The sequence below is a fragment of the Peromyscus maniculatus genome, chromosome 19 (genome assembly GCF_049852395.1).
Source record: "Peromyscus maniculatus bairdii isolate BWxNUB_F1_BW_parent chromosome 19, HU_Pman_BW_mat_3.1, whole genome shotgun sequence".
Taxonomy (NCBI): Eukaryota; Metazoa; Chordata; class Mammalia; order Rodentia; family Cricetidae; genus Peromyscus; species Peromyscus maniculatus.
The window spans coordinates 5,871,072-5,898,974 of record NC_134870.1 but is presented as its reverse complement, the minus strand read 5'-3'; the positions used below and the strand labels follow the sequence as shown (position 1 = coordinate 5,898,974).

The window sequence follows — 27,903 nt, the reverse complement described above, 5'->3', positions numbered from 1 at the left end:
TCTTCCAAGACAGCAAAATCAAAGTACATTGTTCAAACGAGTATGAGGTACTATAGTCAGTTGGAAATCACTTAGAGCTCTTCAGAAAGTTAAGTATATGACTTTTCTATGCTCCAATACTTTACCTAAGAGAAATAAAAACATATCCACAAAATTACTTTTGCAAGGATGTTCATAGGCACTTTATCTGCACTATGCAAAATCTGTAAACCAACCAAGTATTCAATGCATAAGCAAATGATAGTTTTCATACACTATACAGCTACTCAGCAGTGACAGGAATGTGCTACTACTATGGTCAGTATAAATAAAACTCAAAAACATTGTGCTGAATATAACTACTCAGACACAAAAAAGAGTTCATTATTCCATGATTTTCAATTATACAAAACTCTGAAACAGCCAAACTAAGGTGTGGCGGTCGGCGTTAAGGCACTGGAAACTCAGCAGTTGATAGCTCAGACTATCAGGTGCTTTTGCAGAGCACCTGAGTTCAGACTCAGCACCCACTCTAAGTGACTCAAAACTGCTTGGAGGGCATCTACACTCACATGTGAATGTATACACACACACATACACACACACACACACACACACACACAAATAAAAATAAATCTGAAAAGAAAGAAATTAAAACAGTGATTGCAAAGGAGGTTGAAGTTTGCAGAAAGAATGCATGATTAAACTTTCTGGAAGGTCACAGAAACTTTTATATCTTGATTTTAAGAAATGATTATAATAAAACACAGCATACTATACTGTATATAAAATATGTCTCAAATCTATTAAAAAACAAACTAAATTCAGTTGAATTTTTAACTTAAAATTAAGATTTCAAAGGTATTCTGTCAAGATGTGCCCAATGAACACAGTAACTCAGCTGTATAGTATGGTGCACTTTGGTATAAAAGTCTGAGAAGTTGGTGATGCTAGAATTTTACATTCACAAACACAAAAACAAACAAAAACCCATGTTACTCCAATACCTGCATGGTAAACCCCTAGCACTGCATAAAACTGGGCATGGTGGTGCACACCTGTAATCTCAGCACTCAAGAGACAGGAGGATCCAAAATTCAAGAACATCCTCTAATACATAGCAAGTTGGAGTCCAGCCTAAGCTACATGACACCTGTCTTTAAAAACAAAACAAAACAAAAAAATCCAACCTAGACTATGGCTAACTCCTCCATATTGTTATTGAGAAATCTATCTACTTCTCAATGGGAATAACAACAGAATTTTGGGTAGCTTTAAGTGGGTGGACCTGACCCCTCATATTGCTCAATGCTTCTTCACATTAGTGGAATCCAGCTACCAAATTCTAATAACATGTTTGAAGGGAGTCACAGTATCACAATGACAAAATAACACTCAGAGCTGTAGTGTCGAAATGACATTCCATACATTTCCAAACACACCACAGGAGAAGGTACTGCCCATAGTTGAGAATACTCTGAGCTAATACTCTAACCAAAAGCACATGCAAACAGCATTTAAAACAAACAAAATCCAATTAGTAGACTTAATCTATCTCACCATTCAAATTCTAAAATTGATGACTTACCCAGCATTACTTGCTTAATCTCTAAGGGGAAAAAAATACATACTTTTATTTGCTATGTCTAAGACTGACTCAAGCAAATGAGGAATATTGGTTTTATTGGTATTTCTAGAAAAATTAAAACCAATAAACACATAAGAAATACCACTGGAAATCAATGAAATTGATTAGAGTGAAATAATATATGTACAGGACTTTCTGAAGGACCCATGTATGTGTAGCACTGGCTCAAACATATAAACACATACATGGTATTCCCAGAGTCCTCGATAGCAGTACATGGTAAAAACTAAAACCTCCTTGAATAACACATTCTAAACTAAATCAAGCATAAATTACCTTCTCTATGGTCCTTAGTTGGGTAGTACAGCTTCAGGAAACTCTAGGAATCTTTAGGAGGTGAAATGGGACCAACCTGGAAAATTAGGTCGCTGAGGGGCCCCCTTAAGCTGTAGCCTGTCCTAATTCTTACCCCAGGTCGCTTCCTGGTAGGCACCATTTAAAAAACAACAGCCGTATATTCTGGCATATGGACCAAGCCCTCTGCTATGTCTACCCATCACAGTAGACTCCAATTTTCTGAAACTGTAATCAAAACTGTATTTCCCTCTCTGTTTCTGCCGGGTATCCTGTCACAGCAATGAGAAAAGACCCCCGCCACACACACCATGTTCACTGACTGAAATCTTTCATATTGTTTAGATAGCAATATTATTCAAATTAATCTATATATTAAATTTAATTTCTAGCAAAATATCACATCTTTGGATAAAAATACCAATCTGATTCTAAAATATGTGAAAATTTAAGAGATCCATAATAGTCCAAACACTTCAAAGTTTAAAAAAAAAGGTTAAAGGATTCTCATTTCTCAATTTCAAGACTTACTATAAAAGTTACAGTAATGAAGTGATCAGCATAAAGATGAATGGAGTAAAACTGACAGACCAAAAGTAACTCTATCAACTGAGTCTGACAAGGTTGTTGAGAACCTTCAGCGGGGAAAGAATGGTCTTTATAAACTGATGCCAGACAACTGGATGCCAATGGCCAGGGAAACAGATCAGTGCCTTGCTCAGCCATCGTCAGAGAAGTTTCTTCCTGAAGCAGATGGGAACAAATACAGAGACCCACAGTCAATGTGCAGAGTGTAAGACCTTGGAACATTCAGCCCTAAATGGAATGTCTCTATCAACTTCTTCCCCTCTGGGACCAGGGGACCCTAAGGAAGAGGAGATAGAAACAGTGTTAAGAGCCAGTGGGATGGAGGACACCAGCAGACAAGGCCTTCTAAACCCAGCAGGACTGATGCACATAGGAACTCAGAGGCTGTAGCAGCATGCTTGGGGCTATACCAGAAGATGTCCCAGAGCTGAGAGGGGAAGTGAACACATGCTCCAATCCTTAATCCAAAAGCTAGCTCCAACTGACAAACACGTGAAAGTGAAATATTTTTCTCAGGGAGTCTCACTGGGGAAACCACTTTTAGGAGCAGGCCCAATACCCAGCAGGAGACGGCAAACACAAAATGAACTCAATGGCATCTTTAGAGGTTCTTGGTTACACAATGTTGTATCAGGCTTTTTTTTCTTCTAAACCTTACAGCACCTCTGCATATATTATGGTTTTCAGTGTTTTTAATGGGGTTCCTGTCTGTGTGAATGTGTCTGTGTCTATGTTTGTTTCTCTGGCTTTTTCTTCTGTTTGCTTTGTACTATTTCAACTTGTTTGCTTTTGTTTTATCTTATTTTAGTTTATCATTCCTTAGATGCCTGTTTGTTTTCTGATGACGGACCAAAAGGGTCCATGGACTGGATGGGAGGTGAGGTGGGGAGAAACTGGGAGGATTTGGAGAGGGGGAAACTATAATCAGAATGTAGTATATAAAAAAAAGCTATTTTCAATAATAGAAAAAAAGAGTATTTTAAATTATTGATGATTGATTCATTCATTCTGTTTATGTGTGTTCATATACGCCCACTACGGCTCATGTGTGGATGCTGGAGGGCAACTCCAGGGGAATGAGTTCTCTTCCACAAAGTGGGTCCCAGGTATTGAACACAGCTCATCAGGCATAACACACTTGCTGAGCCATCTCCCTCATCTAGAAGAATGAATTTGATTTGATTCACAAGTCAAACAAATCAAAGATAGAGTAAATATCAGGGCTAGAGTGTGTTAATCTTTAAGAAGTTAAACAGAGATATAAATCTTTGTAGAATTGTATTAGATAATAGTTTCTTAGTTATGATCCTCAAAGCATAAACAATCAAGACTAGCCTGGACTTTATTTCCACAAATGGATGAATGGTCAGTAAGCACATGAAAACATATTTAACATCTTTAGTCATCAGGGAAATGCAAACAAATCCACAAGTGAGATACAGTTCACTCTCACTAGGAGGGTTATGGTTTTAAAATTCAGATGATAGTAAGCGGTATCAGTATCCAGGAGACACTGGAACCATCCTGTATTGTAAATGACATGTACATTCACCATGAAAAGCAGTTTTTCAGCTCCTCAAAATATCAAACATCAGGTTTCATTTGAGTCTGTACGTCTACTAGAGACATACCAAGAGAAAGGAAAACCAAGAATATATCAACTTGTTTATGAATGAGAATGGCATTGTTCTTAGTTCTCCAAAAGTGCAAACAACCTAATGTCTAAAAGTTGACGAAAGGATAAACAAAGCACTGTGCATTCACAAAATGGATTATTCCAACAAAACCAGAAACAACAGCTGATGGATTTATTGTACACCATGTACAGACCATAAAAACATGTTAAGTGAAAAAAGCTGAACATGAAAGGCAAATCATGACACAATTCTACTTACATTTGGATTATATGGACACTATTCCAAACAAGACATTTTTATTTTTATTTTTTGAGACAGGGTTTATCTGTGTATCCTTGGCTACCCTGGAGCTCATTCCATAGACCAGGCTGGCCTCAAATTCACAAAGATCCACCTGCATCTTCCTCCAAGTGCTGGAATTAGAAGTGTGCACCAACATATCCAGTTCAAAGAGACAAAATTTTAAGAAAAAGTCCCAAAGCTGATGACTAGTTGTGACAAGTTTATTCAAGGGTTAGAGTGGTGATAACTGCACCGTGTGGTGAAAATACTGACAATGACTGAGTTGTGCAGTTTAAAATGGTGAATCTCCCCCTACCTCCTCCATCAACACTTGAGGCCCTGAGTTCATAAAGGCGGGAGAGCTGCCCCTGCCTGCCACCAGCTGCAACACTCAGGAGAGCAGGCCCTGCACCTCGAGTAGGCAGCACAGCAGAGCCAACCCCATTGATGGAGGTGTGGGTGAGCCAACTCCGAAGTTGTGAGCATGGGAGAGCTGTCCCTATTACCCATCTATCGTGTGGTGGCATCCATAAGGAGCAGATGCCTCTCTCTGCCACCCCATCCCCCATCAACTTCTGAAGCAGATGGGAGATCTAGCCCTGCCCCTCACCAGCTTCAGCAATCAGGAGAGTTAGTGGTCCCCTACATCACCTCACAGCTGAGCAACACAGTAGAGCTGAATTGACCCTGAAGGTGTAGGTGCGGGAGATCTGACCCTGAAGGCATGAAAGCAGGAGAAATGGCCCCGCCCCTTGCTCATCACGGCAAGGGTGAACTTGTCCAGGACAGTGCAGGAGAGCTCGATCTTGTGGTGAGGACATGGGAGAGCTGGCGGGCTGACCAACCCTGCAACTAACTACTCAGGCCCAGAAGCAGGGTTATGAGTTGGCCCACCCCAATATCCACCCCATCTATGATCTGCTGGAGCATGTGAAGGGACCTATCCTGCAGACCTAAAGCTGCAGGATCGACAACAGGATAACCAAGAGGAGTCCCAGTGAGGGGTCAGCATCCATAGTGTAGCAGAAACCAGAGGCCTCAAACCAGACCAATGACTCTTTGCAATGAACACTTGCAAATAAAGATAAAAATGAATAAAAGGGTTTACCGAATGACTGTGTTGCTTACAGCTTTCATGATGAGATTCATTTCTTCTCTCAAATTTTATTTTATTTTATTTTGAGGGAGGTTGCAAGGGCAGAGGGTAGATACAAAGGGACGGGGAAATGAATGAGATGGAGATACATGATGTGAAAGACATAAAGAATAAATAAAAAGGGGAAATGGTGAATTTGCTGTTTATAAATCAAGTATCAACAACCCTCTCAAACTAAAAATTTGTAGGTGCTGCAAAGTCTAAACAAAAAATAAGCTCAAATAAACATTTCAAAATCAATTATATTCTCCTAGTCAATACTCTGGAATTCTTGTGGATAAAGTAAAAACAGGAGTTCTAATGTCACAAAGTTACTACTATAAGCATATCTAAAATAGATTCACTGTTTTTTGATGGAAACTTTTTTTTTCTTTTTTTTCTTTTTTTTTGGTTTTTCGAGACAGGGTCTCTCTGTGTAGTTTTGCGCCTTTCCTGGAGCTCACTTGGTAGCCCAGGCTGGCCTCGAACTCACAGCGATCCGCCTGGCTCTGCCTCCCGAGTGCTGGGATTAAAGGCGTGCGCCACCACCGCCCGGCTAACTTTTTTTTTTCTTAACAGGTAACATTAATTGAAAACCCAAACATCTAATTTGGGCAAACAGCACAGAGAACTTAACTGTCATTTATTTCAATTAAGGAAAGCCACTTGTAGTAATCTTCTGACAATGTGATTTGTTGTTAATTAGTACTTACCTATCATTTTGGAAAGCTCTCTAAAACCTGACTAATACTTATTACAGATAATCCTATATAACAAGCAATTCATCCTTTTTAAAAATCACTAAAGTTGAGCCAAGTAGCTGCATAAGAGTCTGAAACAAAGCATTAAGGAATATTTGCAACAATATAGTGAGTTAAGTAAGAATGCTACAACATAAGAGTAGCATTAGTCTAAATTACAGAAAAAACATGCATATAATAAGATAGACACAACATTTCAAGAAATGCTTCTGGGATCCTGAAAGCTCACAGAAATAAATGTAAAGCTATGCAATTTTAAGCAAGCAACTTTCTCAGCATAAGCTTACCATTAAGTTAACGTTAATGAACACACTTTCAAAGAAAAAATTACAATGTAAGTTCTTAAATGCTACATATAAACACCATGTGCCCTCAGGAGAACCTTACCCAAAACACTTAATGTAGCAATAGAGTACTAACAATAAAACACTCAAGAGTAGAAAGGATTCCTAAAAGGCTCATAGACTGCTCCAAGATGTTTCAGCCTCCCCCCCCCCACATCATACAAATTTTCAGTTTAATCATTAGCATCTAATGGTCAGCTGCTAAAAAGGAACATAATACTTTCACCATTTGTCTGTGTCCACGTCATAGCTCTGAATTAAAATTCAGAAAATGCTAGAACACAAATCCAGCACTGCTTCAAAAAAAAAAAAAAAAAAAAAAAAAAAGCTAACTTTTAGATGATTGCGCTCCAAGAAAATGGAAACCTAGTTCTGTTCTTCTCATCACTGTACCTAATACATCTTTCCCTTTTGAGTTAATCTGTTAGTCCCCAGCCATTCAATTTTTAAAATAATATTTATTTACTCATTCATTCATTGGGGGAGAGGGGCATGCTCTGGTGTTCCTGTGGAGGTCAGAGGACAAATTACAGAAATAGGTTCTCTTCTTTCATCATGTGATCCAGGGAATTAAACGCAGGGTTATCAGGTTTGACTGCAGTCACAGTTACCTATTAAGCCATCTCCTTGGCTTAAAACATTCATTTTTACTATCAATTCTATTTTTGAAGTTTGAAAGGAAAAAGTCAAAAACCATGGCCCAAAATTTCATTACAAAAAGGATCACACATTATTCTAGAAACTAAACATACTTAACAACACAGAGAGGCATAAATTATACAACGAAATGTATAAAGTAGCATTTAATGACTTGGGAAGTGTACAGATTAGATCATTAAATAAAAAAGTAGGCTACCAAAGATAACATAACAAAATGAATCTCGTTGAGTCATAACAGAAGCTGACAGTAGTAGTATAAATACGCCTATAGCACTCAGTAGTTGAAGGCAGGAAGATCAGAAGCTTAAGGCCACCACCTACACAGCAGGTTCAAGGCCAGCCTGGGCTACATGATAACCTGCCTCAAAAAACAAAACAAAAAACCCTACTAACAGAATAAGGATAAGTCTTAATTTCTCATAATACAACTTTTTTAGATGAAAGTAAAAATTTTAACTTTAAACATTAAATTTTTAACTTAAACATTAAAATGGAATAGGAAAGGAAGATATAAATTTTCAGTTTAATCATTAGCATCTAATGGTCAGCTGCTAAAAAGGAACATACTACTTTCACCATTTGTCGGTGGTGAAATCAGCAGCAATCAAAGAAGGACTTAAAAAGGTATATGGCAAGAAAAGGAACGTGCTCTGGGAAAAGTAAAAATGAATAGCTTGCTAGGAATAAGGCAGGATTTACCACAGTCACTAACAAGAAAGGGGCTGGCTTTGGAGTCACTGGGGGCACCACAGAAAAAAGCAGGCTCAGAGGACAATCTCTTTTTATCACAGAAGGAGCATGCTGCCTTTAAAAGACCAAATGCACCTCTTCTTTGTGATGTCAGTGACTAGATTTATTATTATTGTTATTATTATTATTATTATTATTATTAATCTTAGAAAAGGCATTTCAACATGATCTACACCATTCAATCACTGAGAAATTCACTAAGAATTTTAGTGGGTTTAATATTTATCAAACATGTACCTTACGAAAATGTCTACAGGAGTTGTTACTTCTTGCTTACCAGATAAGTCAACATGGTATCCATATGCTGGCACGTATGTTCAGAACACCCTTGGAAGGGTGTGTGCATAGGCTTCAGGTAACTCTGAGAGCAGACGAGACTAATGAAGGCACACTGCTGACCTGGCTGCAGAAAACACATTTTTCTAGCATCTTTACTCAGAGGTGTGAAGGAGAAAAGGATGTGCCAGATAAGCCCAGCATGCTAAAAGCCAGGGGCTGCAGCCATTTTCTTCTCCAACAAAATCACATGTGGGACAACTCTAATTTACATGACTTCAGGATTAAAGGCATGACAATCCACTGTGACTCTCAATAGGCATTATGACTGCATTTCTCAGGTCCCTGATGGTGGTTCTACAATCCTCCCAGGAGACAGTTTAGCATATTAGTAGGTAGTTGAGTGGCTTCACTTGTTTTTCTTCATTTTCATGGGCCAGTGAACCAATATGAAAATTTAAAAGTTGTTCAAGTTGTTCATTAAAACTATGCATTCTAGGGGCTGGAGAGAGGGCTTAGTGGTTAAGAGCACTGATCGCTCTTCCAGTGGACTTGGTTTTAATTCCTAGCACCACATGGCAGCTCACAACTGTCTATAACTCCAGTTCTAGATCTGACACTTCCATACCAATGCACAGAAAATAAAGTTACATAACATAAAAAAAAACCCCAAAAACCAAACTAAACCAAAGAAACAAAACAAAAAAAAACCCTATGCATTCCAGAAACATGGAAATGTGCAATGACTGAAGCCTAAACTCCACTGACACTGGTGGAATACATCACTACTTTGGATCTTCTAGATTTCATGTAAGGTTCAGAACCAATACCTAACAATTCCTTAAAAGTCCAATTATTTCCTTCGCTGATGCGCATTCACACTGGCAAATGGTTTCAAGTCCAGAGGAAAAGACTAGGAGATTAAAGTGCAAACTTCTAGCTGTGTAGCATGGTCTGTCCCCAAAAACTGCTTTTCCCTTCACTTAAAGGTCTTCACATCTGTGAAGACATAACTGGCTTATGTCTGTAGACTGACTTTACCAAATTAATTCAAGTCATACTTGTGGCCATGAGACCTAGAAGTCTCTTGTTTATAAAAGTCAAGGAAGACTCCATAGGTTGCTTATTGATTTCCTACCTGTGAAGTCTCAGAACCTCTGTAGCTCAGACTAAAGTGACTACTGTATTGGCTTTGCTGGCCACTACTGTCACTGTATTTGTCTGTCTTTGGCAATTTAGAGCCACTACTGGCTTCTACCATCACTTGGAATCCCATAGTTACCAATAAGTTCAAGAAATCTAGTCTGACAGTGCAAACGCCTATCATTATTAGCATAAAGCAAAGAGACAACAGAGCTTTTCAACACTGTTGAGCCTTCTGTCAAGTGTATATTCTCATAGCTATGACTTTTAAAAGAGTGTTCTCAAGAGAACCAACTCCCACAAGCTGTCCTCTAACCTCCACATGCATGCCACGGCATGCACACGGCACATAACATAAAGGAGTAAGTTTAAACAAACAAACAACAAAACTGTCCTCTAGATCTACCCAGAAGACAAGTGATCAATTCTAACATGGTAAATCCCCTCCAGCATCTTAATCTCCCCAGCCTCTGTAACCAAGTACTTGGAATATCTGTTTTGCATGGTGTAGACTACCTACACATCTAGCTTTTTAAGTCAACCAACCGAAAACCTGCTCAAGCCACTCTTAGCCCACTGCCATAAACCTATCAGCAATCAGTGCTTAGTAAGCTTCTATCAATGAATTTGGCCTGATCCAATCTATATATTCCTTCTCCTCTGACCCCACCATTTCAGATCCATTCTCACACTAGCTCTTGGGCAACGGGAGGCAAAAAAGAAAAGCAGTCTGTTTGGTGTATCCCATCTTCTCATGGGTCACACTTCACATCTCCCCTTTGGGAATACATAAAAGCAGTAAGAGGTGGCCAAGGCTAGTTCTAAGGAAGATCAGTTAGTCATTACAAGACCCTAAGAGAAGCCAAAACAGACTACTTGGGAAACTAACCTCCTTCACACAGGGCTAGAAGAATTGGTTTAAATTTATGCAGCACTGAGGAGTTCAAGGTTCCCATCCTTTCCTCAAAAGTGTTAAACGTTAACACTACACAGCTGGAAATTCGATTTGAATTGTAACTCAAATCCTTGTGGACTTTGGATTTGGTCTCAACAAGTCTGTGCCCTTGGCTACAAACGGTAAAAGTTTCTTTTAGGGCAAACAAGGGCTTTAATTTCCTTTTGCAGTTTCTGAGCTCAGAATTTAAAGCCTCTTTTTCCTTAAGTTCTGCAGTACATTTTGAAGAGAACAATCTATGTCATTAACGCTGTTTTTGTTAGGGAAGACTTGGCTCTCCACAAACCTTTATTCCTTATTTGTAGTGTTCACAGTGTAAATGTACCTTGTTTGCCACTGAGTGTCATCTGTGTCTCTGCTGTCATTAAAAACAGGGTGAATATTGTCTAATTAGACCAGAGAACCAATTTTATAAAACCCAGTATTAACTCAAGAACTTATCCTTAATGTTCTACTCTTTCACAGTTGTTTATGGCACACATTTCTGACTAGTACTTGGTAAAAGAACATTAAATATGATACAGGTAGTATCTCATAGCCCATGCTAACCAGAAGCTATATGAGAAAAGGAATTCTGGGAAACACAGTAACAATAGCAATATAATATAATACAATGTCAGCATACCATCTTCACCTTTTTCTTTCTTGAATGTTTTTGGGTTATCCTAACTTTAAAATTCATAACTCTCCTATTCATTGCTTATTTCTTAAAAACTAGTGTGTGTGCGTGTGCGTGTGTGTGTGTTTGTGCGTGCGCATGAATATGCACACATGTATGTGCAAGCAGAGAAGGTCAGAGGGCTGTCTCTGGGCATCAGTTCTAGCCTTTCACCTTGTTGAGGCAGGGTCTCTCCCATCACTGCTGCTTTAAGTACTCCAGGCTAACTACCCAAGTTATTTAACTTTAGCTACATGAGGAACACTTAGAAAATTGGTCTTGGTAGCATAGTGAAAACAGATAGCAGAAAAAGCGCCTACTATCTATGCCCTTTGAGGAAATAAAAATTCAATCTGGGCTTTTCATGTCAATGGTATTCAAGTTAAATGACACATGTGTTTTTGAAGAATCCTGATGTTCCCTACCTAGTATGGGCAGATCAATGTTGAAGAGAATTCTACCCAACTTTGAACCATCGAGGGCTTTTCAGGACACAACTTCTAGCCTCTCCTGAATTCTTTTTTGGTTATGAGCAGGAAACCCACGCTGAACATTGTATCAATAAAATGAAGTGCATGATTCTAGGGACTAAAGCAGCTGGCTTGCAGTTCCAAAGTATAGAAATAACAGGAGTGAGAGGTGGAAGGAATACGGCTGCAAAGATGAACAGAGTAGGGGCTAGCTACCTACTCCACAGACTTCTTCACAAAGCCACAGTCGTTTAGGAATCCAATCAGCAGTTCTCTAGTAAGTGCCTACAACATGCTAAGATACTGATTTGTAATATAGTATCACAAGGAAATGATGGGGAAGTTTATACCATTATAACTCTGAGAATTTTCCCCCAAAATTATTGTATAAGAAATTTAGGGCTATTAATGGGACTTCAAATATTTTTCTCTTTTGTAGAAGAATAAAATTGATTTTTTTTTTCTGGTTGAGGTTGTAACTCAGTGGTAGAGTGCCTGCCTAACATACACAAAGCCCTGGGTTCAACTGCTAGCAAAAAAGTAATTAACTCATTAAAGATTTTAAAATAGCAAGTACTCAATACTAACTTGTCAAACCAATGTTATTACTTTATTCAGCTATCTCAAGGGGTCAGGAACTAATAAAACTAAAGAAAACTTGTCCAACATACTATACATTTTATTACTTTTATATTACTTCAACACTGATTTATAGTTAACTTTCAATTTTTCTTTAAACAGGCTCAGTTTACTTCCTATATATAAAGAATTGTATGCTTGCCCCTTTAAGACAGGTCCTACAGACTGCAGAGATCAGGCCATGCTTCCCTGAAAGCTCCCCCTAACACAGAGTTAAGAAAGTTCTTTGCCCTGTGTCCTAACAGCAGCCCCTGATTTATGTTTGCGGCCTGGAGCCCCACCGCGGCCTGGAGGCCCTTTCTCCAAATAGCCCCATTCCTTAAAGAAGTCATGTACCAGCTTCTCTTTCCCTGGACTGACTGCTGTTGTTTTTATCATCATTTCTTTATTATTATATTTAACATACAACAGATGCAAAATAAAATTTTGGTGGACTTTAGAACCCCGGTGTATCTTTGTATTTTTAATTTAAAATACAGTAGAGTCTAATAAGATCACCTCATTCCTAGAGCTATTTAGTAGAGTATGACTTTTTGGAGTTTTTTGGAGTCAGGTATGGGGACCCAAAAATGACAAAGAAAACATGTAGAAAGGATTCTTTTTTTTTTTTTTTTTTTTTTTTTTTTTTTTTTTTTTTTGGTTTTTCGAGACAGGGTTTCTCTGTGTAGCTTTGCGCCTTTCCTGGAGCTCACTTGGTAGACCAGGCTGGCCTCGAACTCACAGAGATCCGCCTGGCTCTGCCTCCCAAGTGCTGGGATTAAAGGCGTGCGCCACCACCGCCCGGCATAGAAAGGATTCTTAAACATGATTCTTTTATAGCACCATCATTCATTTATCCTAATTTTATTGCTGTTTCTTCATTCATAAACTTTTGGAAATCCTCTTTCTCCTCTCCCTACTATCACCCCAAACAAACTACTCAAAAATAACTTGAATAAGTCAGAGTTAGGGGGAAAATAAGCTACTACAATCACTAATATTAATAGAATCCTAAGTATTATTCTAAAATGTTCTATCTGAATACCTACAACAGAAAGTGCTAGGAAAGTTTGTGGTATAAGATTTTTCAAAAGGTACAGAATATCTTTCTGAAAGTAAACATTAGTATTTTTGCATTTTAATATTGATAGTTTGTACAGTGGTTTTTCCTCTGTATGGCATATTGCCACCGTGGACTTTATCCTGTTGCCACAGTTAGTAAAGGGAGAAAAGGAGGGTCATGGATCTCTAATCCGGAATTCCAGGTACTACTCCCTCCCACAGGTGGACATCTGAAAAGATAATAGATTATACAGAAGTGTAAGGTCAATAGAAAACATGGCTTCATGATGCAGCTTCTAGAAGGTCGCCATCCAAGATGGGGGGGGGGGTTGAGATGACGCAGCTATTTCAGGACTCCTATAAGTAGCCCCTCACTTGTGCTGTGTAAGCAAGCCCACTAAGCTCATTGGTCTTAACAAGCTGGAAGGAAAGAGCCAACTCTATAAGGTTCTCCTCTATCTTCCATAGGCACGCAGTGTCTATTTATTCATACTAAATAAATTTAAAAATAAGTCCTACAAGAAACCAGGATTTAAGATCTCTAAAATTTACAACAAAGTCAAATGTGACTAAAGTGAAGGCCTAGATCATCTGTGAGTTGTAACCCCTTGGGGTCAAAAGACCTTTTCACAGGGGTTGCATACCATATATCTTGCATATCAGATATCTGCATTATGATTCCTAACAGTAGCAAAATTACAGTTATGAAGCAGCAAAAAAAATGTTATGGTGTATGGGTAGGGATGCAGCATTAGGAAGGTTGAGAGCCACTGACCTAGAGAGTCTAGTGGTCAGCATTTCAAACTCACTCTGAGCCATTTGAACTGCAACAATGATATTTCTATTATGATGACAAAGATAAACTATTAAGCACTTACTTGATAGTAGAGTTTATAAAAATCAATTCATAAAGCATGACAAAGCAAGTGCTGTACCATTTCAACCGACTGGGATAATTGAGGAACGAAGCTTAAAGGACTTCTCCACATTTAAAAGGTTACCACAGTTAAGAATCAAGCTCAGACCTGTACATGTACTTATTTATTACCCCATGTGCTACGAGTATTTAACAGACTTTGTTATATAATATCACTAGAACAGGAAAGTAGGTCAGGAGCTTAGAAACCATTCTTAAATGAGTTACAATATTAAACACAGTTACTAAGTGGGTTTAAAAATTTTATAATATTCTTGATACAAAAGCAAAAGTATGGTAAGAAGGCCTGTTCACAGTCATATACTTGATGAAATATCATGCTACATATTGATATTTACCTAGATTTACATACATATGAACAAAAAACAAAGGGTAGTGAGTTGTTCAGTGCTAGGAAAGTAGAAAATAATTTCTCTCATGAACTAGTTTTATCACATTTTTAAGTATATTGGGATCTGAAACACTGAGGACATTATACTAAGTCAAATAAACCAGTAGTGAAAGGAAGAATATCCTCTAATCCCACTTATGTGTGATATCTGAGTAGTCCGATCTATAGAAGCAGAGTGGAGTGAAGCTTACAGGGTCTTAGGGAATGGAGAATTGTTTGATCAGTACAGTGTTTTAGTCTTATAAGATGTAAAAGTATGTGAAATCTTTCAATAATGTGAATATGTTCAATACTAATTACCTACACACTTAAAATGGTTCAAATGGTATTTGAAAAAGGTTTCAGGAATAAAATATTAATAGATACACAGGAGCAAGAATGTATCTCACTGGCAAACTATGTGAGGCTCTCAATGTAATCCACAGAACTAACAAAATAACTAACAAACTAAGATACAGGCCAGAAGAACAGTCTTTTTGAATAGTCCAATAAAATAGTCAGTAGCCACTAGTAAATACTAAAATTCATGTTCATTTAAAAGTTGAGAATTTCTCCCTTATGTAGCTAGATTCATTTCAGAACAACAAATGCAACAGACAAAAAATTTTCACACTCACAGCAAATTCTATTAGGACAGGTTCACAATGTGCATAATGACACTCATGCTGACAGATTCAATTCAAAACTATACCTGGTAAAGGTGGCATTTCAAATCAGTAAGTTAAGAATTATCGAATACACAGTGTTGACTAGTTATTAGGACCAAGGAAATTAAACTAAACATACATTAACAACTTTCCCCACCCTCTGAGACAATGTTTCACTATAGAGCCAAACCTGGCTCAACCTTGCTATGGAAGCAAGGCTGGCTGTAAACTCTGGCTCCACTGAGATTGTAGGTGTACACCATTACCATGGCTAATCTACACTTCAGCTCTTATTTAGAGATTTAGGAATAAACTTAAACCAGATTCATCTTGTTTTGAGAGGAAAGATTCATTCAGTCTCACAGTTTCAGAAAGGTCAATTCATCAGGACAGGGAAAACATGGTAGAGCAGAGTTCGATACACTGAGCCAGAAAGAAACACTGGGTAAATGTGGGAGGCCCTGGGTTCAATACCCAGCACCATAAGAAAAAGCTAAAAAAAAAAAAAAGACCTACAAAGTACAGTGTGAAAATGCTAAAAGTATTAGAATGTAATTCTAAATCAGAAAGGGCTTTCATAGGCAGGATGGTTACAATCCCTGAGTTTAGAAGCTGAGGCCGAAGGATCCAAGTTCAAGGCCAGCCTGAGCTATACAGTGAGAACTCGCATAATAATAAAAGAAGCTAAACATATAGGGATTCCTAAAGAGAAGTTAAACTGAAAAGACAATAATAGATGCCTGATCTTAAAAAAAATTAAAATTTTCAAATGTAAAGCAAGCAAACAAACAAACAAACAAGTACACTTTAGATGAATAAAGACCAGAAGAACAGAAAGAGAGGGAAAAGGTTTCTATTTCTTTAATAAACTGTGAAGCAGAATTCCGTGGGAAAAAGAAAAATTGAAAAGTGACAAATGATAAGAAATCAGTCTAGTTATTTCTTATTTACACTATCATGAGTAATCAAAAATCAACAAATAGTATTTATTAATAAAATGCTACTGTCTCTTGGACTGACACCTTCCTTCCCTGAGAGAGTTGGTACAGACGTGAAGAAAACATGCAGGTAAACTGACAGCTGACAGAGCAGAAGAGGTAAGGTAGACAGGTAAGAAAGGTGGACAGGGGCTCACCATGCTGCTCTCTCTACCTTTGTGCATGCCTGAGCTTTTCTAGTCAATTTCTTTCCCAATATGGACATTTTCTAACCCAACTAAGTATTTCCAGAATTTCACTTACACAATTTAAGTAAAAAGAATCCTAAGAGGTGATGAAAACAAAGACCTGAAAATGACCTGAGTATTTATAGGGCAAGCGGTTGAGTAAATTATGATTCATTTAAATGCAGTACTGGCATATACCCATGTTAAAAAAGTTCAGGATATGGTGGTACATATTTGTAATCCCAGCATTCCTAAGGGGAAATGGAGATGGGATTAGCACCTGGAAGCTTGCAGGCCAGATAACCTGGAGTAAGCAATACAGCAACAAAAACAAGAAAGACCCTGCTTTGAGAAAGTGGAAAGCGAGAACTGAGTCCTGCTGGCTGTTCTCTGATCTCCATATGTGCATTTTGGCAAGAGTATGTATATAACCCACTCACACACACAAATGTGCACAAATAATTAAAATGTTTAAAATGGTATTTAGGAAAGAATAAGACAATAATTAAGCCATATAAACACGTTTTGTGCTCAGGTATAAGAGGGCAGGTGCAGTCTTAGTAGTGGGATGGGTTTAGATAAATAGAAGAGAGATTATATAAAGATGTCAGAAGGGGCCTGGAGTGATGGACCCGCCCTTAAATAGTGCTTTTGCACAAGAACCAAGTACAACTTCTAGCACCTATGTCAGATGGCTCAAAACCACCTGTAACTCCAGGGGTTCTGACACCCTCTGTCCACTACTGTCATCTGTACTCACAGGTGTACACACACACACTTAAAATAAATATTTGCCAATGTTAACCTACAGAGATTTTTTAAAATGGAAATAGTGATATTCAGTATCCCTGGAGATGGCGACTAGAAAGGATGACAGAATATGTAGGAATGGATCTAAAAACACGTTTAAAAAAAAAAAAAAACTGGCAAAATCCATTTTATAAAAGTGGCAAAGAAGAATTTCAAGAAAAGCTTGGCAGCATGTAGAGCAGGACAGATTATGTCCATGCCTTTCATCTTTTGTTTTCTTTTTGGCTTACTTTCTGGACATTAAAACAATTAAATAACAAACACTGTTTTCGGTACCTCGTTTCCTGACTCTAGCAGTCTCTTCTTCCGTGGTCCAATAGCTGCAAGAGCCGTGAGATTAGCATCTCTGTACTGGATCTGGGCGAGCTCAAGTTGCTGCAACTAGAAGATGGGGAAAAAGAAAGTCCATGATTACACAGATGCTCAGGGAGAAAGAAAATGATCATGAAATCAGTTTCTGTATTTATTCCCAATAAAATTATAGAATAAAATAAATATTGACTCCCTTGCAGCCAAGGGCACATTCCTGATGTCGTAGCCCCACTAATCCTAGTCCCTAATCTTTATAAGAAGAGACAGAGCTCAGGGAAGAGGAAGTGCAGACAGAAGAAGAAAAGGAAATCGGAACAGCGCTTGGTCATTACAGAGCACAGTTCTAGTATACTGTATGCTTACAAATTACTCTCCTAATTCTCATAGACACACTGAAAGAGTATTCACTGACTGCTCACACAGACAAAAACTGCACAGTGAGGGTCTAAGAGATTAGGGCAACTTCATAGAAGCCACTCAAAGACGCAGGACAACCAGTCAGTCATCAGAGACAAATGATCTCACTACAAACATCTACAAAGAAGACTCATGGATTTACTCTGTATTTGTCTTCATAGCAAAAATCTTGAGTGATGTAGTTTAGTCTGGAATAGCCAAAACTATAAGGTCCAGTTTTTCAGTCTTTGGGCAACAGTACAGAAACTAACTACAAACAATGTTTTATGAAAAAGGATTTCATCAAGGTGATTATGTAAGAAAATAGTTATGTATTTTTTATAAAGACAAAGTAAAAATAAAATACCATTGCATAAGCCCCCTCAGCTTTTCTAGAAGAGGAAAAATGTTCAATACTCATAAAAATCTTACTGCTACATAGGGCAAAAGTGTCCTTGAGACTGAATGATAGTCACATGCCAACAGCACCAAGACAGTCCACTACGAAAAACATACACTGGGAATATTCTTTAGGAAAAAAAGAAAGACCACATGAACCAAACTTCAAACACACTCTAAGAGAAGATCAGGATGAGAACACTGGTCCATCTATGAGGAATGGGTCCTCTTCAAACACCAAATCAGCTCTCTCCTTCATCTTAGATTTCCTAGCTTCCAGAGCAGTGGAAAAGAAATCCTGTTGAATATAAGCTATTCACTAAGGGTTTTTTGATATCGCAGCATAAATATATTTAGACAACAATTAATCAAAGTAAGTAAACTAAGAATTATGTTTTGTTTGGACAGAAATCCTTTTTAAGCTGTAGGCTTTCTTATAAATAGTTAGATAAGAGTTTTCAGAAGTTGTAAAATTTTTTGTTGCTGCTGGTCTTTTTAATAAAAACTAGTCAAGAGTCTGATGCTGCCACAATCCAAAACTTCTATGTACAGAAAAAAAAAAAAAAAGACCTTCCCTATAGAGATATGGTATCTTAAAGACAGTCATATCAAACTAGGATTCCCTCCTACCCACTGCAAGAAAGGTTTTTTTTTTTTTTTTTTTTTGGTTTTTCGAGACAGGGTTTCTCTGTGTAGCTTTGCGCCTTTTCCTGGAACTCACTTGGTAGCCCAGGCTGGCCTCGAACTCACAGAGATCCGCCTGGCTCTGCCTCCCTAGTGCTGGGATTAAAGGCGTGCGCCACCACCGCCCGGCTGCAAGAAAGGTTTTTAAACTGACCATGTAAATAACTCCTCTACACATGTTTTAGAAAATTTTTCAAAAAAAAAAAAAAAAAAAGCCACGCTCACAAAAATACCTAGAAACTGACCACAGTTTTAATTGCTTCTATAGTTCTAATACTTTCTCAAAAACAAAATAGCTTAGCCAGCACAAAGCAAAGAAACTCAGACACTTACAATTGGATCAAGAGGAAGTTCTGGGCATTAATATAGGTTTGGTATAAATAGTTGACAGCATGAAGCTCAGAAGAAATTCAGGAGGACTGCATGATTATCAATGCAGAAAAGCTAAATTATCTGTGAAAACAACTACAACAATAACCCCCGTGGCACCCACACACAAATCATGGCCAGCAGGCAAGATGGCTCATGGATGGTTAAGATGCTTGCTGCCAAGCCTGATGACCTGAGATTCGATTCTTAGGACCCACATGGTAGAACAGAGAATCAGCCTCCCAAGTTGTCTTCTGACATCCACATGTGAGCTGTGGCTTGAAAGTATGTACACACACACACACACACACACACACACACACACACACACACACACACACTCATATACAAATAATGTAAGACAAAATGGGAAAAAAAAGTCTCCCCAATTCTAATGAAGGCATTCAACAAAATTGCAAGATGTAGAGTTCCCACAAACAATAATCATCATCTACCCAAGTATTAATCAGTAAGAAACAGGTGGAAACAGACACATTGAAATGAAGTACTGGGGAATAAATCAATTATTTACAGCTATCTGTATGCTTTGAGCCACAGACTAATCACACAAGAAAACAAATGAAGAGACATACTAAGTTGGTGATTTGCTAAGTTGGATAAGTTTGAAAGCTGGGGTCACAGCTCAAAGCCCGAGCACCTATCTAGTGCGTGTGAGGAGGCCCTGGGTTTAATCCCCAGAACTCAACCCCTACCTTATAATACACCAAAGGATCTTCTACAATCAACTCAAGTATCTGACATGATTCCAGTAAGTATTTCTGGTGAATAGGGACAAATTGATTTTAAGGTTTATATGGGTGATCAAATTATAATTCAAGAGAGGGCACTTGCTTAGCATACATGGGAATTACTCAGCATGGCAAAAGTAAATGCAGCTATGGTCCTCACCAGGCTATAAGTGACAAATAGAGCCCTGGAGACCTCCTGGAAGCTGGGTGCTAAGTAAATGATGACAAAGGTCAGACCTCCTGTCAAAGACTTTAGATACCTGCCTTTCCAGCTTACTGATCCACTTCTACCTTGGAAATGCCCCTCCCCTTTAAAATAAAGTATTCCTTTCCATTATACACACAATAAATCTGTCCTTACTACCTGAATGTCTGACCTTATGGCCATTGAAGAAATGGAGGAGTAAGTGGACATTCATGTATAAAATAAAGTTGAAAAACATTCAACTGGGACCCGAACTTCAAATGTTATACAAAAATTAACTGAAGGTGTGAAAAGCATAAATTTCCATAAAAAGCACAGAGAAAATATTCATGAGTTGGGAGTCTAGCAAAGACTTAGATATGGCATATCTATCCATAAAAGCCTTGACAATCCAATCTCCATCAAAATTAAAGTCCTCTGATCTGGGATAGAGACATTTAAGAAAATGAAATGCTAGTTTTATGTCAACTTGATGAAAGCTGAAGTCATTTTATGCCCCCACCAGACTGGCCTGTGGTGCATTTCCTTAACTGATGATTGATGTGGAGGGCCCACTCACTGTGGGTGGTGCCACCCCTGGGCTGTTGGTCCTGGGTGCTATAAAAATGTTGGCTGAGCAAGTCATGAAGAGCAAGTCAGTATGTAGCAATCCTCCACAGCCTCTGCTTCAGTTCTGACATCCAGTTTCCTATCTTGAGCTCCTACCTCAAATTCCCTTCATGATGGGATGTGATTGGGATGTATAAGCTTAAAGAAACCTTTCCTCCCCAAGCTGCTGCTTATAGTCATGGTCTTAATAACAGCAATGAAAACCCTAAGACAGAAACTGGAACCAGGTTTTGTTTTTAATAGGTATTGCTCTGACAAATCTGACCGTGTATTTTAGGGAAGATTGTAGAAGGACTTTGGAACTTTGGACTGGAAAAGCCAATGAAAACTTCAGCTTAATGGGCAGTTGTAGCAGCTGGGAAGATAATGCAGAGAGCACTGCAGATGATGGAGGCCTGGCTTGTCAAGTTTCAGAGGAAGTGCAGACTGCTGGGATCATTTATGTGCCATTTGGAAAGAATCTGTAGTTCTGGTCAGCAGGGCTGAAGAATTAGCCATGATTAACAAGAGACCAGCACCACTGAAGCGTGTAAATCTGTGTTTACTCAGGGATAGCACAGGGAGGCTGTGATCCACTGGTGGCTGAGGCTTTATCTCATGCTGGCAGCCAAACTTGGTAATGTGTAAAAATCACTCAGATAGTCCGGGTGTAGTGGCCCATGTCTTTAATCCCAGCACTGAAGAGAGAAAGGCAGATGGATTTCTGTGAGTTTGAGGCTAACCTGATCTACAGGTGGTTGATCTACAGTGAGTTCCAGGAAAGCCAGAGCTACATACCCTGTCTAAACACACACACACACACACACACACACACACACGGGGGGGGGGGGGGAGGAAGGGAGGGGAAGAGAAGGAGGAAGGAGGGAAGAGAGAGAGAGAATATCACTCAAACGGCACTGGTTTTGAAGGCATGAAGGGGTCGTGGAGAGCAGCTAAGGCTTGTAAGGCTTGGCACTGTGTGGCAGGTATAGAGCTCCTGAAGAGAGGCTCCTGGGGAAGGTAAAGTCCAGTGGCAGACACCCCAGCATTTAGGAGATGCCAGCACCATGGGACAATCATCAAGGATAGCAGCGCTGGGAGTGGAGTGCTCTGAACCTATAAGACAAGCTGCATGTGTTACGAATGCCAGAGCCAGAGAAGTGTGACTAGGTTTTGAATGCTAGACATTTGACAGTGAGTAATATACTGGGCTACAGTTTAGTTTTGCTATAATCTGATTGTGCGCGTGCCCTGGTTCGTCCCTCTTGGAATAAGAAAGTATGTAACTTTTTTTTTTTTTTTAATAGGCACCCACAGTTGATAGACTCTGAAGTTTTAGAGAGATTTTGGGATTTGAGAGAGACTTTGGCTATTCAGAGAACACTGGATTTTTTTTGGAAAGATGTTCAGTGTTTTAGAGAGCTTTGAACTCTGAAATGAGACTTTGGATGTTTTAAAGAGACAGAACTTTAAAGTGTTTTAATTTTTAAGGACAAATTTTAAAAGCTCGGAATATACTTTATATTGTGATATTAATATGACATCTTGGGAACAACAAGACAAAAATGGTTATGGTTTAACAGTGATGAAGTTGTATGTCAAGCTGACAAGGAGTTAAGTACGTTCGCTAGTTTATGTCAGTTTGACAGAAGCTGTAGTTATTGGAGAAGAGAGAACTTTAATTCAGAAAACGCCCCATTGGGTTGGCCTCTGGGAAAACCTGTGGTGCATTTTCCTGATGATTGACGTGGGAAGGCCTAACTCCCTGGGGCCAGTGCCACCCTGGGCTGGTGGTCTTGGATACTATAAGAAAGCTGTAAGAGCAAGCCAGTAAGCAGTGACCTTCCACGCCATCTACTTCAGTTCCGGTCTCAACTTTCCTTCATCACAGACTGTGATTGGAACATGGAAGCTGAAATAATCTTTTCATTCCCAACCTGGTTTTGGTCTTGGTGTTTTTTAACAGCAATAAAAACCCTAACTAAGACAATTATACTGATTACTTTTCAAATATTAAAACAACTTGGCCTTTCTAGGGTTGATGCTATGTGGTGCTGGTCTACCATTCTTTTCTACATGTTGTTAGACTTGACTAGCTCTTATTTGGTTGATGTCTCCAGGGAGATACTGGATTTCTTGTTCTGAAATACCCTTCTGGTTTTGAATATTAGGTTTATGCTTTTCTTGATAAATGAAATGGAGATATTTTTATTTTTTTAAAGAAATGGTATAAAAGTGCTATTAATTCTTCTAAAGATATAATAACTATAAAATACTTGAGATTATTTATTTTGCCTTGACCAAGATTTTTATGGGTTCTAGATTTTTGAGTTAGTAATTGTTAGGTTTCACCCTACTAGTTACAAGACCCTCCCAGCTGGCATACCCCACCCACTACCCTGAACTCTCCAACCCAGGAGGCTGGACTGTTCTTCCCTATATAATCCAACCATTTTGGTTACTCATCCCTTTTGTATCTTTGTCGCTCCTGGCTGCTGCACCTGGTCACCCTCTCTTCCCTCTCCTCACAGGGTATGTCCACTCTGGACTCTCTCAGATATCCCCCTGCCTCTGGCTATGCTTTCCATTTTATCTACAATAAACTTTCTCCTCCACCATACTTAGGAGCAGTCATGTTCATCTCCTTTCCTTCTCCCTTTCCCTTCCACTCAGTAATTTCAGGTAAACTGCCATAATTTTTATGCAGTTTTGTGTACTTCCTTCATCCGTTGACATCTGCAGAGTCTGCAGTGATACCCTATTTTTCGTTCTTGAGATCAATTGTCTTTCATCTGACCTAATAGAAACATTTTTCTGTTTTTTTTTAAACTATACCCTAAGCCACTGCATTTGAATTGAGCATTTAAAAATTTCATGCATGCACATATATGTGGCATGTATACACATATGTAGAGAGCATATAAAATCCAGGACAATCTTGGGTCCTCAGGAATGCCAATTATCTTATATAGACAAGTCTCTCACTGGCTGGCCATTAAGTTCCAGGGATCTAAACTTTCCTCTCTTTAGTTGTTTATCACAGTGCTCAAAATGAAACAAAAATAACTGCAGGGGAAAAAACAAAACAAAACAAAACAGGGCTGGAGAGATGGCTTAGCAGTTAAGAGCACTGACGGCTCTTCTAGAGAACCGGGGTTCAGTTCCCAGCACCCACACGGCAGCTCACAACTGACTGTAATTCCAGGATCTGACAACCTCACACAGACATACATGGAGGCAAAACACCAATGCATATAAAATAAAGTAATTTAAAAGGGAATATATTTTTAAAAACACTGAATGAAACATTAATCAAATACACATTGGTAGAGTACAAATATGAAATGTCCCTTAAGAGGCTAAGGTGTTGATAAGGTAGGCCCCAGCTTTTGGCACTATGTTGGAATATTTTAGCACTATGTTTGGAAACTTTAAGAAGGTGGAACCTAACTCCAGAAAGTTAGCCTGTTCTTTGAGGCTAATCTTGTCCTGAACCTCACCCTTCTCTCTGCTTTCAGTTCTGCATGGCTGAGCAACCTCTACCACATATACTGCCATTATGATATTCTTCTTGCTAGGAGTCTAGAACCAAGAGATGCAAAGACCAAAACATCCTTCCTTTCACACATTGTTTTGCTAAGGTATTTGATCAGAGCAAAAAGAAGTCAGACTACAACAGCTAGGTCACCTTCACTTAAACGTAATACTTACAAACTGTTCAGAGTAAAAACGCGATACAGTTATCCTAGTTTACCCTAGATAGCAATCTCCTTATCTCTCCCATCCTCCCCGTAGCTCTTCATCCATATACTCCTGCCTCTTCTTTGCTTTTTTTTTTTTTTAAATGTCTTCTGAGGAAAAATTAAATAAAATACCCAGGGTTAGTCTGAAGCTTAATGCTAAGACTTTGATGGCATAACATTATCTGAAATGGTCCCTTGGCTCATGTTTTTAAGCCTTTTAGGCCCCATCTTTCCCGTGATTATGACTGCCTGTTATAAGCAATACACTTATGCTACATTTAACTACAAAGAACAAAGGTAAGTTCAAAGTAAAGGAACATACCAACAGTGAGCACTAGATACATAGAAGGCTGATTAGGGAATTTGAAACTCCTGACTTCCATCTTACAGCTACTTCTTTTATGAAATGTACCTGCCTCTTCCAACAAGAAACCACTATGTCTAAGTTACACAGATCCTACTTCTCAAAATTAAGAATTTGTGGATTCTTCTGGTGAATCTCGACTCTCAGTAAAGATCTTCTGCAAAAAGATCACTTGAAAAATTGTGTGCTGGCTTTCCTAGTCCCCAGAGAAATTACCGAAAAATCACTGGATGATAATCTAATACTGCCAGTTCAAGATGCCACATCTCAGATTCCCAGATCACAATGTTATACCTTCAAAAGGGAATATGAAAGTTATAAATTTTAAAACATCCTTCTTCTCTTCCTAGATCAATGACTCTATGCTGAATAGCAGCAGCAACACAGGAACCTCCAGAAATGCACATTCCCAGGTCCTGCCACACACCTGCTCCATCATAAACTTCTTTATCCAGGGCCCAACAACTTGTACAAACACTCCAGAAAATTTTCATACACACTAGACTTTGAAAACCACATTCTGAGACTGTCAGTGCTTTGAATAATCTCTTTCTTTGCGATGGCATACACAAGTCCTTTATAATTTGTCATTTTAAGAATGTCTTCATCATATTATTTTGATTTCTGTAACATAACGTATCTTTATAATATACTTTTAATGAAAAATTTGATTGCCTTGATCTATATTCCACAAGTCCTTGGCATATGCAAAGCTAGCATTAAACACAAAATACTACAATTAAACAGTTATCTTTAAGTATCATGTTTTATTGTTTCATATCTTTTAAATTCCCACTTAAAAATATGTCAGTGCTGGGCATAAAGGTTTATTTTTAAAATCTCAGCACTTGGGAGGCTGAGGCAGGATTATTATGAATTCTAGGCTGACCTGTCTCATATAAAAACTGGGTATGATATCACACACCTTTAATCCTAGCACTCAGGAAGTAGAGGCAGGTGGATCTCTATGGGTTGGAGGCCAACCTGGTCTACATAGAAAGTTCCAGAGCTACATAAGGGGAACTCTCTCAAACAAACAGAACAAAACAAAACAAAATGTCCTCCCAGGTGCAGTGGTACACACCTTTAATCCTAGAATTTGGGAGGCAGATGCAGGAAGATATCTATGAATTCCAGGCCAGTCTAATGTATACAGAATGTGCCAAGGTAGCCAGGGCTAAATAGTGAGAACTTATCTCAAAAAATAAAAATTAAAAAAAAAATAAATTGTAACAACAGCAAAAGACCAAACCAACAAATTCTGTACTGCCTTTCTTATACTTTCTATTCAGAAATGAGGCTTTATATGCAAAACTCGATTAATTACACAATAATGGCCTATAAAGAGTACCCTGAATTTTCAGTCCATAATCTATTTAGAAAAATAATCCTATTTCAGAGTATGTTTCTAATCTGTTCTGCATTTTAATCCCCATAGGTTGCTATACAAAATCAATGTGCCAGCATATACATTATTGTAGTCCTTTTCTTCCCCTTTATTGTCTGATATAAAAATGAAAGCGAGAATGCCTTGAAGTGTTAAAAAAAATGAATTCTTTGCTTCCCTCTACACAGATCCACTAAACTCTTATTTCTCAAATGAGAAAAAAAGAAATCCAAATGGATATAAGGACATAAAAACTTATTTTTAAAACTCTTTAAGAAATCAGAGTGCTTGAACTTCAAACTCTGAACTTCAGAGTGCTTGCTCTGCAGAATTTGGGGTGATGTACTAAGAAGAAACGTTGAGGGTAAGAAAGATGTTGTTCTACAATACACAGCGCACATTTCAGACAAGTCTGCAGCTGTACTATGCCTCCTTATTTGGAATCAGAATTTGGCAACCAGTAAAATGAAAGAATATCACTATTCACATTTAGAAAAAGTATCTACTTACTCCTAAATTGCAGCTGTGAAAACCTTAGGTATTAAAATTTAAAGTTTGAAGACAGAATGAAATTGTTTTTATAGAGAGAAAAAACAAAAAGAAAACAATAACAACAACAAAGACCGCACTGAAAATGAGAAAGGACAATAAAGCGTCTGAGTTAGAGGGATGGCCCCAGACATCTGCCGGGCAGCAATAAGGCTTCCGAATGGGTGACCGGTCGGTCAACGGCAACAGTGTGCTGCAGGAGCCACTGCTGTGGACTGAGACTAGGCTGAAGGCAAACCAAAGGCAGCCAGATAGGAATGGCAACATCCGAAGAGACACCTTCATAAAAACCTGCCAGTTGGCTGGGCGGTGGTGGCGCACGCCTTTAATCCCAACACTCGGGAGGCAGAGCCAGGCGGATCTCCGTGAGTTCGAGGCCAGCCTGGGCTACCAAGTGAGCTCCAGGAAAGGCGCAAAGCTACGCAGAGAAACCCTGTCTCGAAAAACCAAAAAAAAAAAAAAAAAAAAAAAAAAACCTGCCAGTTTAACAGATTGCCCATATACACGGAACATAAAAAAATAGTTTCTAAAACTATTTTTGAGAAAAAAAACAATGAAAAACCCTAAGAGAACTATCAATATCAAAACTCTAGTCATTAACAATCCAAACTTCAGATTCAGGCATGATCTGCATCACGATGAACACCCCTGCTGACATATCTCCAAGCATAAACAAAGCCCACAACTTCTCCAAGCAGTTCTTTGGGACTTCTGTCATTAGCCCACTCTTCCTGTGACCAGTTTGTAAAAGGAACCAAAGCTGTTCTAATAAAGCAACCACTACAAAACAGCACTAATCTTCCCAATTAAACCAAGAAAACTTCCTAGTTTATACCAAAAGCACAAACCACAGTATTACAACTTCTACAAGTTCATAAATTCATAAATTACTATAGTTCGGAATACTTCAACTCCATAGTAAGGCAGGGATAATATTTTTATATTCAA

General features: G+C 38.5%; 1 protein-coding gene across 3 annotated transcripts in view; it reads right to left on the bottom strand.

Moving 5' to 3' along the window:
• The window catches only part of Taf4b (TATA-box binding protein associated factor 4b), a 149,305-nt gene that overhangs the window by 45,300 nt on the left and 76,102 nt on the right, over window positions 1-27,903 (bottom strand). For all 3 annotated transcript variants that reach the window (XM_076554765.1, XM_016001600.3, XM_076554766.1), the window contains one exon: window positions 17,487-17,591. In XM_076554765.1, the coding sequence (XP_076410880.1) occupies window positions 17,487-17,591 (105 nt within the window). The remainder of the gene's footprint in view (window positions 1-17,486; window positions 17,592-27,903) is intronic.